Here is a 19,073-nt window from a genome sequence, read left to right as displayed (position 1 = left end):
ATGTGGTGGGCGAAAATGGACGCCGTCGAGCTGATGAAGGGGTCGCCGAAGGGCAAGGAGCATCGTACACCCGAGCCCTATTTTGTGGATGTCCTAGAGGGGTCTCGTATTGTAGCCACGTAGTGCGGGCATGACGTTATTTTTGAGTGAATACACTCGTATTTTATCTTGTATGATGACAACAAATCCGCTTTGTGATATAATTTATGTTTTGATTGTGTCCTCCTGTGTGGCCGTGTTGTATGAAATCTGAGGGTTAACCAGTCGTCGGCTTCTGCCCTCGCGTAGGTAGTACAGAGGTGTTCGGGATGGAATCTAAACAATATTGATCCTATTATATGGTCCTTGAAGGAGTTGTTTAGCGCAACGAACCAGGCAACCAGACTATGCGGTTTGAACGCCCTCACTTAGCCATAGGAGTTTTATAATAAAACATATGCACATCCCCTAGTATACGAACCAGAGTGCTGCCAGTGTCTGATCGGGAAGTACCGATCCTTCGCGAAATGCGGAAAAATCTCCAACGATTTGAGACCTCCGAACAGCTGACTAGCTCTCGCCGCATCATGACAGTCAGTTTTCGTCTTTCTCTACTGAGGTGCTCATCCGGTTAAGACTAGGACACAATCGCAGTAGTTCTCCCTTTACTACCCTAGCCGATGTAGCAGAACATAGGGTAGCAAGCACAGGAGCCAGGCAACCCAACTATTGACCAAAGACATGATTCAGAGCCAATGCATATAATGCTAAATTCGGGGTGCCGAACTATACTTATAGAAAGTGTTCGGACATTTGTTGTTGTAGTGTGGGGTGTTATAGAGCCCCTGGCAAACATCAAACGTACCAAAGTGTACGGGTGCTACCTGATGGGGTTATCCACAGGGAACCTGAAAAAGAAAAGAGAGAAAGAAAACAGAGAAGACGTAAAGCTAAAAAGCTGGGGTCCTACAGCTCCAGCTACAAACTATTTTCATTGTAATGTAATTAGTACGTCAAAGCGCATTGATACAAATAGTGTAATAAGCAACATGCTATTTAACATGCTGAAACCAGGGTAGAGCTGCATGTGGGTCCTGAAAAACAGGTAGAGTTATCGTTAACAGAATCACCTAAAAAGTTCCCCATATGTCCGCGCTTCTCGCCGTCTTGGTGTATTTATCCTACAAGAGGACCGATGACCAGACCCCCCGATGGGGCCTGTGGGATTGAGACCTGAAAGGAAAACAAGTAAAAGTGAAAGTATGTGTGTATCCAATGCCGGTTGAGCCGTGCAATGAATCACAAGCTATCTGTGCCTCCGTCAATGCCCATGGAATTTTAAGTGCGTAGTTTTGTACGCGCGACACGAACGCCACCACTTGATCGGGACTTAGACGGAGGCCGGATTGCTAGTCGAGCTCCTGACGAGCCGAGCTCTCCTGCTGCAGAGTAGTTCAGACCCTCTTAAGGGTGTCCACGGGCTCGGCGGCCGAATGAAGATTCTGCTTGAGAAGGCCTCTTTGTACTTCTATTGCTAGGGCAGCTGTGTGCTCTTCTTTACGGAGAGAGCGTTCCGTATTGCCATTGACTGTTATGACGCCGCATGGACTGGGCATGTTGAGCTTGAGATAAACATAGTGTGCCACTGCGTTGAATCGAGCAAACGTAGTTCGTCCGAATAGTGCATGATAGCCGCTGCGAAATGGGAAGATATCGAAGATTAACTCCTCGCTTCGGAAGTTGTCCGGAGATCCAAAGACAACCTCTAATGTGATTGAGCCCGTACACCGGTCCTCTATACCTGGTATGACTCCTTTAAAGGTAGTCCTTGTAGGCTTGATCCTTGATGGGTTAATGCCCATTTTCTGCGTTGTATCGTGATAGAGCAGATTGAGGCTGCTACCTATGCCCATAAGGATGCGAGTCAGGTGAAACCCATCAATTATTGGATCTAAGACCAGTGCGGCTGAGCCCCCGTGACGTATACTGGTCGGGTGATCCCGGCGATCGAAAGTGATCGGGCACGACGACATGGATTGAATTTTGGGGCGACTGGCTCTATCGCGTAGACGTCCCTAAGCGCACGCTTGCGCCCCCTCTTGGGGATGTGGGTGGCATATATCATGTTCACCATTTTGACCTGAGGGGGAAACTTTTTCTGCCCCCCTGTGCTCGGCTGCCGTGGCTCTTCGTCGTCGTCCTCGCTTTGCGATCCTTTTTCCCTGTTCTCGGCGTTTAATTTGCCGGCCTGTTTGAAAACCCAGCACTCTCTATATTTATGATTAGGAGGCTTGTCGAGGGTGCCGTGAATCTGGCATGGACAATCAAGTATGCGGTTCAAGCTGGATGGGTCCGAATTGTTCTTTTGGGACAGCTTCTTCCACTGACCGGACTTAGAGTCACCGAATCCGGCATTGACCGCCGTATCCTCGGTGTTGTCATCGCCGTTTCGGCGCTTCTATCTATTGCGTCGAGACTTGTCTTTATTATTTTTAACCTCATGGGTGCCGGCGTCGCTTGCATTGTTTTTACTACGAGCCAACCAACTGTCCTCGCCCACACAAAAGCGGGTCATTAGTGCCGTGAGGGCCGCCATGGATTTTGGCTTTTCTTGGCCGAGGTGGCGAGCGAGCCATTCGTCGCGGATGCTATGCTTGAAAGCTGCAAGAGCTTCGGCGTCCGGACAGTTGACAATTTGTTTCTTTTTAGTTAAGAACCTTGTCCAGAATTTCCCGGCGGACTCTCCGGGCTGTTGAACTATATGGCTCAAGTCATCAGCGTCCGGAGGTCGAACATATGTACCTTGGAAGTTATCGAGGAAAGCCTTTTCCAAGTCCTCCCAGCTGCCAATGGAATTTTCAGGCAGACTGTTTAGCCAATGCCGAGTCGGCCCTTTGAGTTTTAGAGGGAGGTATTTTATGGCGTGGAGGTCATCTCCGCGGGCCATATGGATGTGGAGAATAAAGTCCTCGATCCACACCGCGGGGTTCGTGGTTCCATCGTATGATTCTACATTCACGGGCTTGAATCCTTCGGTGAATTCGTGATCCAGGACCTCATCAGTGAAACAATGAGGGTGTGCGGGGCCTCTGTATCGGGCCGTATCGTGACGCAACTCTGATGGAGTCTATCTGCGGTGTTTGGCCTGCGCATGACTGGGTTTGTCACGTCCGAATAGGTGGCCATTGTCACATGTCGAGGTGCATCCTCGCGATCCGTAGATTGATCTGGTAGGTCCTGCTTTATTTTTCAGGCTTTGCCAGAGGTCATATGTATGGTTGTGGGCGAATTTATCTTTGCCTGAGTGACAAGGCGGGGCGGGCTGGTGTTCGGCATGAGTTGCCGTTTTCTCCCAGCCACGCGGTGGTCGGTCAGCCGCATTGTACTATGGTGGTATATACTCCAGCGCCTCCTCGTCGAACTGAGGGAGCAATTTATGCTTTGGGTAGCTTTTGGTTGGGCGCTTGAAGCCGTATTCTTCGGCTGCTAGGACATCAGTCCATTTATCAACAGATCTTGGTCAGCTTGAAGCTGCTGCTGTTTCTTTTTCAAACTCCTTGCAGTGGCTATTAGCTGGCGCTTAAAGCGCTCCTGCTCAAGAGGTTCCTCGGGCACGATGAAATCTTTGGTGCCGAGGCTCACCTCATCCTCGGAGAGCCGAAGGTAACTATCGTCCTTGGGATCTTTGTGCGTGGCCTGTTTAACAGGGCTAACCTGCCCATCTTCCCGTTTATCTTGTTCGTTTGTTGTGTCGACGGGGTCTTCGTTGTCTTCGGCACCTTCCGGAGTGTCATCTTCTCCTGTGCCGGTGTTGCTATCTTTACTGCGGTGTGACTTAGAGCGGCGCCGCTGACGCCGTCGCTTGGACTGTATTTCGGAAGGTTTATCCTCAGCTGGGTCTTCCTTGTTGTCGCTGCAGTTTTCCTTTGGTGCATCCACCATGTATACGTCATACAAGGAAGTAGCCGTCCAGCGTCCGGTGAACGGCGGGTTCTGGGCCTCTTCTTCTCTGGCATCGTCGTCACTGTCCTCAGAGTCGTAATCAAGTCCGTCGGTCAACTCCTCGACCGTGGCTATAAAGTGGGTGGTGGGTGGGAGGCAAAATTCTCCATCGTCAACCCCTAGTTCGAGCCGGATATAGTTCGGCTGAGAGTCCTCCTCCAAGGACATGCTTTTTAACGAGTTTAGCACATCGCCCAGAGGCGAGTGCTGGAAGATGTCTGTGGCGCTAAATTCAAAAATCAATAAACTATCAAGTTCGGCGTACGCGGGCTCGCATGGTTCGGAACCTATGGTCGGAGACGAGTCCGGCGCTCCGGTGGCATCGCCGAGCCACGCGACACCTGGCTCGAAGGTTCTTTCGTGGAGATGGTTAAGGGGTGGCAATCAGGGTGGTTCTACATCACCGAGCCGCGTGACACCAACTGGACGACGGCCCCCAAATTCCGATCCGGAGTTCCGATGCAGCTCACATCCTGGCAAGAGAAGGGCCTAACCTAGGGTTCTCCGGGCGAGCTGATAGGGCTCCAAACATGTGTCCAGAACATGATATCCAAATAGATTAAGCTTGTCAATGTGATCCAGGTTATGCTCATCCGTCGGATCCTCCCGTGCCAACACCGGACTTGCTATTTATGGGAATTCTATCTGGCCAAGCACCAGACGCTGCTAGAGCTCTTCGTCACAACACACGAGGATATCTGAAAAGTGCTCTTCAAGGCCGGCGAGATGCCACCGCCTGCAACCGAGGATCGTGGGCTTAGCTCAAAGCGCCAAGCTAATTCGGTAAGTTCTTTCACGCTCTCAAGGCATAACCTTTACTAGCATGTTGTAAGAAAGAGGTCTAAGCTCTCCTATCAATTTTTTCCTTAGGCCTGGAACGACATAGCGAGGCGGATTAACTGTCCAGCCCCGCTACCCAAAGATGAAGAGACCCCACTCCTGACGAAGATGTTGTTCCCGACGCCTTATGACGTGCCAGAGAAGAAGATCAAAAAGGCAGCCAAGGGGACCAGGAGTGGCCTTCGTCGAAAGGATACTTCGGAACTGTCGTCCGGAGACGAGACCGACCCTTCGGTCGCTGAATACGGCGACAAGGAGGAGGAAGAAGACAATTCCCCCCTTAGGGGGGAAGGAAGAAAAGGGTGGCCTCCACGAACTCGGAGGCGAAGGCAACCAAGAGGGGGAAGGGCTTCCTCATGGATAACTCTGCATGGGATGTCGATAGCAGTCCGGAACGAATGCCCCGGACTAAGCCTCGGGCAGCTTCGTAAGTACCAAAGACCTTATGCTCGTCCAAATGTTTGGCCCTTCCCCTTTGCAATATTAATATGTTTAATTTATGCTATTGCAGTCCGGCCTGTGATAGTTCTCCGCAATCCTCGACAGAGGGCTCGCTAGACTCAAAGGAGATGGCTAGCATGTCGCCGCCACCTGTTCACTCTGCCTTGCCCAAGGATGATGACGAGGTGGTGTCCCAAAGGGCCTTCCCCGACAAAGGGGGGGCTCCGGAGATCGTCAGGATGGCGTCCAAGGGTGGCTCCACGGTCGCCGGACACATGAGGGAAGAAGCCCCCATGGAGACTGATGGTGGGGGCCGAGTTCCATTCGACCCTCAGCCGAATATCATTCTGGAGACCTGTACAGCTCCGGAGTCTAGCGAACGGCCTTCCCCGAAAGGAGGGGGTGTGCCTGTTCCACTGGTGACCTCTGTCCAACCAGAGGCACCGGATGATTTGCTGGAAGCACTGCGAGGTGCTTCCATTGTAGATGAACACCGTGTCCTCATGGGTATGGTGATAAAAAAGGTCCAGTCTGCCAAAAGCGGACTGACCGAAGCCTGCACTAGCGTTTTAACAGGCTTTGAGGTAATAATAATTGTAGAAAGAATGTCACAGCGTAGACAGTAGCCCCTGATGCCCTGTTCGGTGTTCAGGAAGAAAAGCCGAACAGGGGATCAAAACAATTTTCGCAGGAGTCTAACATATGATGTCTATGTAAATAAGCAGGCGCCGCTGCTGGCTGCTGCCGCTCATACTGCGGAGGTCTCCGAACTGAAGCGGAGCCTGGAGTGTGCCGAGGAAGAGCTCAACCTTGTGAAGAAGCAGCTGGAGGACAACCAAGGTATGCAGTAACCAGTGCGTGTATGTTAGGAAGGATGAATACTTCGTTCTGACTAAAGTGTCATGGACTATACTAGGGGCCACGACCGAGGTGGCGGCCCTCAAGAAGGCATTAGCCGAGGCCGAGGACCAAGCGACCAAGGAACGCACTGCACGCGAAAAGCACGAGGCCCGAGTCAGCGAGGTTCAGCAAGAGCTTCAAGATGCCGTTAAGAAGTACGAGTCCTTGGAGCGTAATTCTAAGACACATGCGTCCGAACTTGCGAAGGCTCGCCAGAGCGCACAAGAGGCTCAAGCCGAAGCCCAGAGAGCCCTTCAGGAACTCCAGGCGGCTAAGAAGATTGCGGCGGGTAAGGCTTTCGTTATGCAAAGCAAGTCTATGAAGGGAACGCACCTTTTACTTACCCGAATTTGGTTCTCCACAGGGGCACTTATAGATTTGCCGCGCAGCGTATCCGATGCTGCTGGATTCTATCGACCCGAGGAAGGGAGTTCAACGGAGAAGCTGTTCTGGTCTCAATATCTTGGACCAGAACATCCGGTATCCTTCAGCGACCAACTGAAATAGTTGGTCGAGCTGCACAAGGCGGCCGAGCTGGCCATGAGGGACCTGATAGTCTAGCTATGGCCTGCCGCGCCGGTACCCAGCAGCTACTTCGGGCTTGTGAAGCGGCCTGTTAGTGTCTGCCCGCAACCTGAGTTCGTAAAGTGGTCGGTCTGTATTGAAGGTGCCCGGATGGCCTTTGCTCGCTGCAAGATGTGGTGGGCGAAAATGGACGCCGTCGAGCTGATGAAGGGGTCGCCGAAGGGCAAGGAGCACCGTACACCCGAGCGCTATTTTGTGGATGTCCTAGAGGGGTCTCGTATTGTAGCCACGTAGTGCGGGCAGGACGTTATTTTTGAGTGAATACACTCGTGTTTTGTCTTGTATGATGACAACAAATCCGCTTTGTGATATAATTTATGTTTTGATTGTGTCCTCCTGTGTGGCCGTGTTGTATGAAATCTGAGGGTTAACCAGTCATCGGCTTCTGCCCTCGCGTAGGTAGTACAGAGGTGTTCGGGGTGGAATCTAAACAATCTTGATCCTATTATATGGTCCTTGAAGGAGTTGTTTAGCGCAACGAACCAGGCAACCAGACTATGCGGTTTGAACACCCTCACTTAGCCAGAAGAGTTTTATAATAAGACATATGCACATCCCCTGGTATACGAACCAGAGTGCTGTCAGTGTCTGATCGGGAAGTACCAATCCTTCGCGAAATGCGGAAAAATCTCCAACGATTTGAGACCTCCGAACAGCTGACTAGCTCTCGCCGCATCATGACAGTCAGTTTTCGGCTTTCTCTACTGAGGTGCTCATCCGGTTAAGACTAGGCCACAATCGCAGTAGTTCTCCCTTTACTACCCTAGCCGATGTAGCAGAACATAGGGTAGCAAGCACAGGAGCCAGGCAACCCAACTATTGACCAAAGACATGATTCAGAGCCAATGCATATAATGCTAAATTCGGGGTGCCGAACTATACTTATAGAAAGTTTTCGGACGTTTGTTGTCGTAGTGTGGGGTGTTATAGAGCCCCTGGCAAACATCAAACGTACCAAAGTGTACGGGTGCTACCTGATGGGGTTATCCATAGGGAATCTGAAAAAGAAAAGAGAGAAAGAAAACAGAGAAGACGTAAAGCTAAAAAGCTGGGGTCCTACAGCTCCAGCTACAAACTGTTTTCATTGTAATGTAATTAGTACGTCAAAGCGCATTGATACAAATAGTGTAATAAGCAACATGCTATTTAACATGCTGAAACCAGGGGAGAGCTGCATGTGGGTCCTGCAAAACAGGTAGAGTTATCGTTAACGGAATCACCTAAAAAGTTCCCCATATGTCTGCGCTTCTCCCTGTCTTGGTGTATTTATCCTACAAGAGGACCGATGACCAGACCCCCCGATGGGGCCTGTGGGATTGAGACCTGAAAGGAAAACAAGTAAAAGTGAAAGTATGTGTGTATCCAATGCCGGTTGAGCCGTGCCATGAATCATAAGCTATCTGTGCCTCCGTCAATGCCCATGGAATTTTAAGTGCGTAGTTATGTACGCGCGACATGAATGCCACCACTTGATCGGGACTTAGACGGAGGCCGGATTGCTAGTCGAGCTCCTGACGAGCCGAGCTCTCCTGCTGCAGAGTAGTTCAGACCCTCTTAAGGGTGTCTGCGGGCTCGACAACCGAATGAAGATTCTGCTTGAGAAGGCCTCTTTGTACTTCTGTTGCTAGGGCAGCTGTGTGCTCTTCTGTACGGAGATCGCGTTCCGTATTGCCATTGACTGTTATGACGCCGCATGGACCGGGCATCTTGAGCTTGAGATAAACATAGTGTGGCACTGCGTTGAATCGAGCAAACGCAGTTCGTCCGAGCAGTGCATGATAGCCGCTGCGAAATGGGATGATATCGAAGATTAACTCCTCGCTTCAGAAGTTGTCCGGAGATCCGAAGACAACCTCTAATGTGATTGAGCCCGTAAAGCGGTCCTCTATACCTAGTATGACTCCTTTAAAGGTAGTCCTTGTAGGCTTGATCCTTGATGGGTTAATGCCCATGTTCCGCGTTGTATCCTGATAGAGCAGATTGAGGCTGCTACCACCGTCCATAAGGATGCGAGTCAGGTGAAACCCATCAATTATTGGGTCTAAGACTAGTGCGGCTGAGCCCCCATGATGTATACTGGTCGGGTGATCCCGGCGATCGAAAGTGATCGGGCACGACGACCATGGATTGAATTTTAGGGCGACCGGCTCTATCGCGTAGACGTCCCTAAGCGCCCGCTTGCACCCCCTCTTGGGGATGTGGGTGGCATATATCATGTTCACCGTTTTGACCTGAGGGGGAAACTTTTTCTGCCCCCCTGTGTTCGGCTGCCGTGGCTCTTCGTCGTCGGCCTCGCTTTGCGATCCTTTTTCCATGTTCTCGGTGTTTAATTTGCCGGCCTGTTTGAAAACCCAGCACTCTCTATTTTTATGATTAGGAGGCTTGTCGAGGGTGCCGTGAATCTGGCATGGACGATCAAGTATGCGGTCCAAGCTGGATGGGTCCGAATTGTTCTTTTGGGACGGCTTCTTCCACTGACCGGACTTAGAGTCACTGAATCCGGCGTTGACCGCCGTATCCTCGGTGTTGTCATCGCCGTTTCGGCGCTTGTATCTATTGCGTCGAGACTTGTCTTTGTTATTTTTAACCTCATGGGTGCCGGCGTCGCTTGCATTGTTTTTACTACGAGCCAACCAACTGTCCTGGCCCACACAAAAGCGGGTCATTAGTGCCCTGAGGGCCGCCATGGATTTTGGCTTTTCTTGGCCGAGGTGGCGAGCAAGCCATTCGTCGCGGATGCTATGCTTGAAAGCTGCAAGAGCTTCGGCATCTGGACAGTCGACAATTTGGTTCTTTTTAGTTAAGAACCTTGTCCAGAATTTCCCGGCGGACTCTCCGGGATGTTGAACTATATGTCTCAAGTCATCAACGTCCGGAGGTCGAACATATGTACCTTGGAAGTTATCGAGGAAAGCCTCTTCCAAGTCCTCCCATCTGCCAATGGAATTTTCAGGCAGACTGTTTAGCCAATGCCGAGCTGGCCCTTTGAGTTTTAGAGGGAGGTATTTTATGGCGTGGAGGTCATCTCCGCGGGCCATATGGATGTGGAGAATGAAGTCCTCGATCCACACCGCGGGGTTCGTGGTTCCATCGTATGATTCTACATTCACGGGCTTGAATCCTTTGGGGAATTTGTGATCCAGGACCTCATCAATGAAACAATGAGGGTGTGCGGGGCCTCTGTATCGGGCTGTATCATGACGCAGCTCTGATGGAGTCCGTCTGCGGTGTTTGGCCTGCGCATGACTGCGTTTGTCACGTCCGAATAGGTGGCCGTTGTCACATGTCGAGGTGCGTCCTCGCGATCCGTAGATTGATCTGGTAGGTCCTGCTTTATTGTTCAGGTTTTGCCGGAGGTCATATGTATGGTTGTGGGCGAATTTATCTTTACCTGAGTGACGAGGCGGGGTGGGTTGGTGTTCGGCATGAGTTGCCGTTTTCTCCCGGCCACGCGGTGGTCGGTCAACCGCATTGTACGATGGTGGTATATACTCCGGCGCCTCCTCGTCGAACTGAGGGAGCAATTTACGCTTTGGGTAGCTTTTGGTTGGGCGCTTGAGGCCGTATTCTTCGGCTGCTAGGACATCAGTCCATTTATCAGCAGATCTTGGTCAGCTTGAAGCTGCTGCTGTTTCTTTTTCAGACTCCTTGCAGTGGCTATTAGCTGGCGCTTAAAGCGCTCCTGCTCAAGAGGTTCCTCGGGCACGATGAAATCTTCGGTGCCGAGGCTCACCTCATCCTCGGAGAGCCGAAGGTAACCATCGTCCTCGGAATCTTTGTGCGTGGCCTGTTTAACAGGGCTAACCTGCCCATCTTCCCGTTTATCTTGTTCATTTGTTGTGTCGACGGGGTCTTCGTTGTCTTCGGCAACTTCCGGAGTGTCATCTTCTCCTGTGCCGCTGTTGCTATCTTTACTGGGGCGTGACTTAGAGCGGCGCCGCTGACGCTGGTGCTTGGACTATATTTCGGAAGGTTTATCCTCAACTGGGTCTTCCTTGTTGTCGCCGCAGTTTTCCTTTGGTGCATCCACCATGTATACGTCATACGAGGAAGTAGCCGTCCAGCGTCCGGTGAACGGCGGGTTCTGGGCCTGTTCTTCTCAGGCATCATCGTCACTGTCCTCGGAGTCGTAATCAAGTCCGTCGGTCAACTCCTCTTTCGTGGCTATAAAGTGGGTGGTGGGTGGGAAGCGAAATTCTCCATCGTCAGCCCCTAGTTCGAGCCGGATATAGTTCGGCCGAGAGTCCTCCGCGAAGGACATGCTTTTTAACGAGTTTAGCACATCGCCCAGAGGCGAGTGCTGGAAGATGTCTGCGATGCTGAATTCAAAAATCGATAAACTATCAAGTTCGGCGTCCGCGGGGTCGCATGGTTCGGAACCTATGGCCAGAGACGAGTCCGGCGTTCCGGTGGCATGGGCATCGTGTGGGACCGAGTCCATGTGCGGCTCCAACGCCGTGGAATCTGCGGCCTTCGTGGTGGGGTTAATCCTCCCGTCTTTGGATGGCACGGCCTGCTCCGGCTCTAGGGCCAGTGTGGTTACAGGAGCGATCTCCTGGATGCGGCCCAATGACAGTTTTAGGTCATGATGATCAGGGTGATCGGGAGCGGCTACTGTGGTATCGAATCCGGCGAAGATGAAATCTCCACGGATGTCCGGGACGTAGTTCAAGCTCCCGAACCTGACCTGATGGCCAGGGGCATAGCTTTCGATCTGCTCCAGATGGCCAAACGAGTTGGCCCGCAGTGCGAACCGCCGAACACGAAGATCTGTCCGGGGAGGAAAGTTTCTCCGTAGACAGCGTCATTATTGACGATTGAAGGGGCCATCAAACCTTTCAGCGACAGCACAGAGGAACTCTCAATGAAAGCACCAATGTCAGTGTCAAAACCGGCGAATCTCGGGTAGGGGGTCCCAAACTGTGCATCTGAGGTTGATGGTAACAGGAGACAGGGGACACGATGTTTACCCAGGTTCAGGCCCTCTCTATGGAGGTAATACCCTACTTCCTGCTTGATTGATCTTGATGAATATGAGTATTACAATAGTTGATCTACCACGAGATCGTAATGGCTAAACCCTAGAAGTCTAGCTTGTATGACTACGGTATTGAGTATATCTTTTCCGGACTACACCCTCCGGTTATATAGACACCGAGGGGGATCTAGGGTTACATAGAGTTGGTTACATAAGATGGAATCTTCATAGTTGTTCGCTAAGCTTGCCTTCCACGCCAAGAAGAGTCTCATCCGGACACGGGCACCGTCTTCGGTCTTCATATCTTCACAGCCCATCAGTCCGACCCATAGATAACAGGCCGGACGCCCGAGGACCCCTTAGTCCAGGACTCCCTCGGCAGCGTCAGCTACCAGCCGCGAGGGGTGGAGCTGGGTAGTTAGGCCTAGGTAGGTTGTCGGTGTCAAAACCGGCAGATCTCGGGTAGGGGGTCCCGAACTGTGCTTCTAAGGTCGATGGTAACAGGAGACAGGAGACACAATATTTTACCCAGGTTCGGGCCCTCTCTATGGAGGTAATATCCTACGTCTTGCTCGATTGATCTTGATGAATATGAGTATTACAAGAGTTGATCTACCACGAGATCGTAATGGCTAAACCCTAAAGGCCTAGCTCGTATGGTTGTGATCATGTATAACCCCTTCGGACTAAGTCCTCCGGTTTATATAGACACCTGGGGGATCTAGGGTTACACAAGGTCGGTTACAAAGAAAGGAATCTACATATTTGATCGCCAAGCCTGTCTTCCACGCCAAGGAGAGTCCCATCCGGACACGGGTGCAGTCTTCGGTCTTCGTATCTTCACAACCCATCAGTCCGGCCCATGGCTAGCAGGCCGGACGCCCGAGGACCCCTTAGTCCAGGACTCCCTCATAGGTCATGGGGGAGGAGGTCGAATCGTCACTGCGGGAGAAAGAGAAGGGAGGAAGAAGATGAACAGGACACGATCTGTTTTGCACTGCTAGATGAACATCTGATGCTCCAGATGAGAAGTGACTAAGCAAACCTTTTTTCAGCTACATGTGATGGCTTTATATTTTACACATTTTTAGAGCTCATTTTTTGCATGTTCTTTTCATATCTTGTCCCATTGAACCAAATATTTGTCCATTATACATGATCATCGGTATTTACACTTCTCCTTGTGAGCATTGCACATTTAGTAATTTATTTGGTTTTTATTAGTTTTCTTTATTTTCTTGTGTATACAGGTGTTTTGTAGGAACCTAGGACCATGCACGATGAAAGGACCAAGGACGGGCTCAATACGTACGACTCACGGTACCACACTTCACTGTTTCGGAGAGTGAAAATAGTCATTTTTTCAAATTATTCAAAACTAAGATCTAATACCATAGATGGATCGGTGTCGTTTATACGAATCCAACGGGCACAAAAACGTCAAATTCCGAGCTCGTATGAAGGAATGGCGGCTGATTTACCGAAGAGGGGTAGAACAAAAGACAACGTAAAACATACCACCGTGGCTGGTCGTATGGAATGAAATCAGGTCCGAAGGTTACCTCTTCAGACGAGATTCTTCACCAATGCCACTTTTTGTTCTTCTTATTTGTGAATCATGTCACTTTCTCAATTATTGTTGCTCTCGAAGTTTCAAAGATTAGTTGCTCGAGCCAGGGACGGATTCAAGGGGGGGCGAGGGGGGGGGGGGGGGGGGGCGAGACCCCCCCTAACGATCGCGTCGCTTCATTAATAGCGATCAATTTTTCGCTGTTTTTCCTGCTACCCAACTATTCATCGCTTCCTTCGCCCCCTCTGATCGCTGTGTCGTTGGTAAAGCCTCAGGATCTCAGCCCACGTGCAGTACAATTTCCTATCAACCCAAAAGCCCAAAAGAACAGGCAGCCCATCATAGGTGACAAAGGGGCCTATTAGCAGGGTAGTTGCACGCAGCCACGCGCCCACGCACACATCGTGCTATCGCTTTGTTTCCCAGCCGCCTGCTGGGATTGAGATTCACATCTGCCGCCCGCCACTGCCTGCTATCGCCTATGCGATCTCTAGGCAACTCCGTCGCATAGCCATCAAGAGAAGCGGAGAAGGGACGGCCGCGGGCGAGCGCCGATCCACAGGCTATTTGCCGGTAGCCGGTAGGCCGACCGCGAGGATGAGCCGCAATAAAAATGAGAAAAAGGTACTTTATTTCGATTGCTAGATTCAGGCCTTGATGAGATTAATTAGTCTGCGCTTTTTAGAACCATATAAACGTATCGTTGGAAAAACTACAAACATTGGGAAGGAACTAGCGGCAAAGGTTAGCTTGAAGAAATAATTGATATCTTCGAAACTGATGCTCGTAAACCTGACTTCAAATTAATACATATGTAATTTTATTTTTTATCTTAGAACAACAGTGATTTATTTTACCCCGCAAAAAATATATACTATTTAGATCTTGTGATATGTACTACTGTATGTGTTAATGTACAATTCTATCATCTTGATCCTTCTAGTTCGTGCCCTCCCTATCACTATTTTCTGGCTCCGTCCCTGGCTCGAGCACATGCGCATCACGCCAACGCCCACTGTTTTTTTGCTCTTATTTTGGAAATTGACAACCACACACACCACTCTGAATTACTGTGGAAAAGTAGTCACTCATTTTTTACAGCTCGATATTGTTAGATGGCCATATCTCTTGTCAATGTGAGGTTTTCTTTAGATCAAAGAGTTAGGCCTAATTCTGTTTCATAGACCAGTGCTAGATGCCCAAGGGCGCTGGCTGTTGCAAGATGATGCGCTATCTCAATGATTTTACATCATTGTGATGGATGTTTGGCAAGCTCTAGTTGACAAAGCGAAGGAGGGGGGGTTTCTTTCTCATGTTGTTGGCCATTGAGCCACTCAAAAACATTCTTTATATGCCGATAATGTTGTATAGCCTTGAGACACTGATTATGTCAATAAAATTTTCTTTTTTAAAATAATGTTTGCCGAAAAGCATGCCTCCAATATATGCTTTGAGTCCGATGGCTATGGAAGGTTACGGTATCCATGGCGTATTGGGAAAGAGGAATACATATGTGCCATATGGAGTCCGGCGGTAGGAGCACATGACTCCGGTGTTTCCGTCGACTTGTCACTGGTTGCGGATCTCGACTCCGGCTACCGGCGAGCCCGAATCGTTGGAGGGAGAATGTTTGCATTTTTTAACGTCTAAGTCGATACTCAGATCCATATGATGCCAGCGTGTCGAGATTCACACAATGATAAGGGAAATCGACAATGGATTAGTTGATTAGTGCCATCAACTTAGTAGACATGAAAAGGAAAGTCCCACACGTGTAAATATCCTCTTGTAGATAAAATATTATCTTGCAAGCTGAACCGCCTTTTCTTTTGAATAAAGATATTCAAAGAACATCTTAGATCTAATTAATATATACATACATACAAATTTTATCTACCATCAGTGGTAGTTATAACCACTTGAGATTTGTATGTTGTGTGTAGTATCTACCAAATTGAAGAGTATGTACACGTAGTATGTAGTATATAAAAATGTTTAAGTAGTATATATAGTACTTTTAGGTAGTATGCATCGTATTTTCAGTATGCTCCATTTTACGTACAAATATATACGTATTTCATAAATACAATAAAAATTATGGGACAACTTGCAATTTTTTCATGTTACCCACTTTGGATTATCTTATATATAATATATGAATATACTTACAATGATAAAGTAACATATAGAATACCATATGATAGTATATGAGACATGTGGGATAACTACCACTGGGTGGTAGGATGGATTTTTCCGGATTGACTATTCGTCATCCTGGGTGAGGAATGATTATTCTTCACCCCCCTCTATTTTACCATCAATGCACCGTAATTTTACGTTCTGTAAGTTTTGACTTATTTTCAACATAAAAAGAGACCGTAAGAAAATATATAATCGTTGTAAAAAATATTTTATGTTATGTAAAATTACAAACGTAAAAACATAGTGTAAAATTTACATAAATTACAAATTTTCCCGTCTTATGACCTATTTTTATTTTCTTATGCCAAATTTTATACAGTGAATCAATATGAATGTAATAATTTGAATTTTAAATGTAATTTAATTATGAAGTGATTGTAAGATTACCTCGGGTGAAGAATAACTTATTCTGCATCGTGGGTGATGAATATTAACACTACACACATACACAACTGGTACAATTGATACACAACTGGACATAAAATGACCAGTAAATAATAAAATTACATTCAAGATCATACGTACTAGCCTCCTTCTTCCTCTGACTATACGCCGCCCGCTGGTGATTAGAAATTACACTTAATCGACAGTAAAACAAAGTGACACTTGTACAGGCCCTCGCCATACCACATCTTAATTACATCATTGTCATGGTTCTGTGTGCGAACTGTTTGTCGAAGGAATATTTTGGCATGGTGGTCAGTTCCGGGACCATGATCGGATGCTCAATCTATAGCATGGCTGTCAACAGTTGCAAGCTTGCAGCAGGACACGGATCCCATCCCCAGCTGACGTGTCTGAAGCGTCAGCCTACCGTGGCCAGTGTTTCTTAACGATGATGATGTCCGCCATTTGTTTCAGTGATTAGCTTCTAAAGACGGCGTTTGTCTATTCCGCATTTCTTGTTCATTGGCAACATATTTCATATCATCGCACACCATGTCATGGAGAGAAGTCAAGTGACATAACATGTAATAAGAAAGAAAAAAACTGAAAAGAAAATTTTGCAACAATCTCAATGTAAAATCTCACGAATATAGTATCAGCTGAGAGATAACCAAAAAAAAAAGAGAGATAACCAACTCTCAGCCAATTAAGATTTAGCAAGACTATTTTTGCTAAACCTCATCTGCCTAAAATTATTTTTGGCATCAGTCACTTTTTGCTTCTTCCTACGTGCAGATGTGGAGGTCAGACCTTGTCAGAGAAGAAGCAATCTCGCAATCTTTCCTAGGGATGTGGGGGTGCAGGTTTACTGGGAAGCAGCAGCCTCACTATCTATTTTAGGGATGTGGGGAGCGCAGGGGTTCGCTGGAGTTGTTCACTAGTGTGGGCCTTAGAGGGATGGCTTGGTCGGGGCCGCGACCAACACGACTGTAGGGGGAAGGTCGAGAGGAGGGCCGGCGGCTACGCCAGGAAGAAGAAGTCGAAGGTTGAAGATGAACCCTGATCTATTTTCAGCCGTTGATCCAATGGTCCTTGAAGAAGGTCTTTTTTTTTAGAAAAAAAATGGTCAACAGGGGAGTCCTTGGAGACGGTGAGTCGGTGACCGATGCAACATATTTTTTTCAGGCTACTGACGTATATAGACTGGTTCAGACGCATATTTTTTCAGGTGACTGGAAATTTGTCACAACAAAAGATGACTAGGTGTATTTTTCCTGCATAAAAAAGATGACTAGGCGTATTTACACCGAAAAATAGCTTTAATCTCCCCTTGTTTATTTAGCACTGGTACGATTCCTTCGTGCTCGTTTTTAGTACGAACACAAAACGTAACCAGTACATGCATGCGTTGACGAATGCACACGTACGTGCACGTTGAGTCACAGCTTATCGCAGCGAGCGGGCACGAAGACCAGCTTATTGCTCTCCAGGTCGTAGACCACGTGCGTGTTCTGCTGCTGGAAGTTGCCTATGCCGGTCATGCCGCTCTCGCCCGCCGCATGTATCACCACGCACGTCCCGTCGTCGTCGCCGTCGCCGCCGTCGAGGTCCAGCACGTAGTTCTCCCGTGGAAGGTCCCAGTCCGCATCTTCAAGATGGAGGGTCATCTTCGGCATGGCGGGCGCCTTCTTCTTATGCGGGGCGGAGAAGCACAGCATGCCGGCGACCATGTCGGACGGCAGCGGCACCTGCGCCTTGAACTCCTCCACGATGCTCAGGAACACGGCCCGCGGGAATTTCGTGATGCTCAGGCCGGAGTCGATCATCGTCCCGCCGGAGCCATCGCCCTTGAACGCGAACGTCGACGCGTTGAATGGCAGCCGCGTCTTGCCGACGGTGATGCCTTTGAGCGAGAGGTAGTACTTGGTGCTGTCTGGACCCCGGGCGAATGGGGTGGACTGGATGGGCCCCGTGGCCTGCGCTTGAAGGTCATCCGGCGTGCCCAGGAACACGGGGCTGGTCCTGGACTCCACGATGTTGGTGAAGCAGTAGGAGAAGCCACCCACCTTGAGCTGCGACGGCAGAGACAACGGCCCGCGGCCGAAGCCGGCGATGCCGGACTCGTTTGATCCGAAGAGGCCGGTGTTGAACATGCCGCAACCAAAGCGGAGTTTCGGCACCGCGGCGACCTTGCCGTCGTTGGGCGCCTGCTGGAAGGTGAAGGTGTCCTCCACGATCTGCCCCGTCGTGATCGAGTTGTCGCCGTAGAAGTAGGTGTAGAAGCAGATGTTGTCGCGGGCGGTGCACCCGGAGAGCGCGAGCCCCCCCTGCGAGCAGACAGGGTCGGAGCACGAGACGCCGTGGATGGTGCCGGAGGCGGAGATGTTGATCGCCGGGAACGGCTGAGGGAAGCAGACCTGGCAGAAGCACTGCGTCCAGACGAAGTCGCTGCCGGTGTCTAGCGTCAGCGCCACGCGCTGCGGGCGAGGCGTGCCGATGCCAAAGTGGACGAGGTACTCGGATTGCATGTTTTCTATGCCCACGGTGCCACGGCTCACGGGCGCGGTCACCGGGTGCGCATTGGCGCCACGGCCAGGTGCTGGGCACCGGCTGTCTATGCGGGCCAGTGACCGAGCGGCCATCCGGCGGAGCAGCTGGTGCTTGGTGAAGCCGCGGCCGCTGTCCACGTGCGTGAGGTGAGCCCGCAGGGACGCCGCCGCGTGGCCGGCCGCCGACGAGGCTAGCAAGGCCGTGAGGAAGAGAGCATAGGGTAAGAGCTGCAGCGCAGGCATGTCCTTCGACGTGCACACGCTCACGCCGTTGAGCACTTTACTAGGTGGAAAGCTTGATAATTCGGTTACATGTTCGTCGAGGAGCACTTAGGATGTTGGACTTATATGTAGCAACGGTGTGCCAGTCAACTTTGCAAAAAGGTCCACAAAAACATGCATAACCACAAGATTGTCCAAGCCACTTTCTAGATTTTTTTTGTTTGCGAATCATCACTTCCAATATTTTTGTTGCTCCTCGCTCAAGCACAGAACTTAGTGCCTGCACCTAGGCATTAAGCCTAGCCGGCCTATCCCTATCCGTGGACAATGATGCTATAAGATAATGAGAAAAGTGATTCTACCATGCACAGGGCTAAACCGTTCATATGGTTAGATATGCACTCATGCCATGTATTCA

The 19,073-nt window shown here is 49.7% G+C and overlaps 1 protein-coding gene across 1 annotated transcript; it reads right to left on the bottom strand.

Annotated features, from left to right (window-relative positions):
- Positions 1–17,184: 17,184 nt before the first annotated feature.
- Positions 17,185–18,748, bottom strand: LOC123105861 (aspartic proteinase nepenthesin-1). Its single transcript, XM_044528025.1, has one exon. The coding sequence runs from the start codon at positions 18,674–18,676 to the stop codon at positions 17,324–17,326; it is 1,353 nt and encodes a 450-aa protein (XP_044383960.1). The 5' UTR covers positions 18,677–18,748; the 3' UTR covers positions 17,185–17,323.
- Positions 18,749–19,073: the final 325 nt, after the last annotated feature.

Source organism: Triticum aestivum, chromosome 5A (assembly GCF_018294505.1).
Source record: "Triticum aestivum cultivar Chinese Spring chromosome 5A, IWGSC CS RefSeq v2.1, whole genome shotgun sequence".
Lineage (NCBI taxonomy): Eukaryota > Viridiplantae > Streptophyta > Magnoliopsida > Poales > Poaceae > Triticum > Triticum aestivum.
The sequence above is the reverse complement of the archived record's forward strand: the minus strand, read 5'-3'. Positions and strand labels throughout refer to the sequence as shown.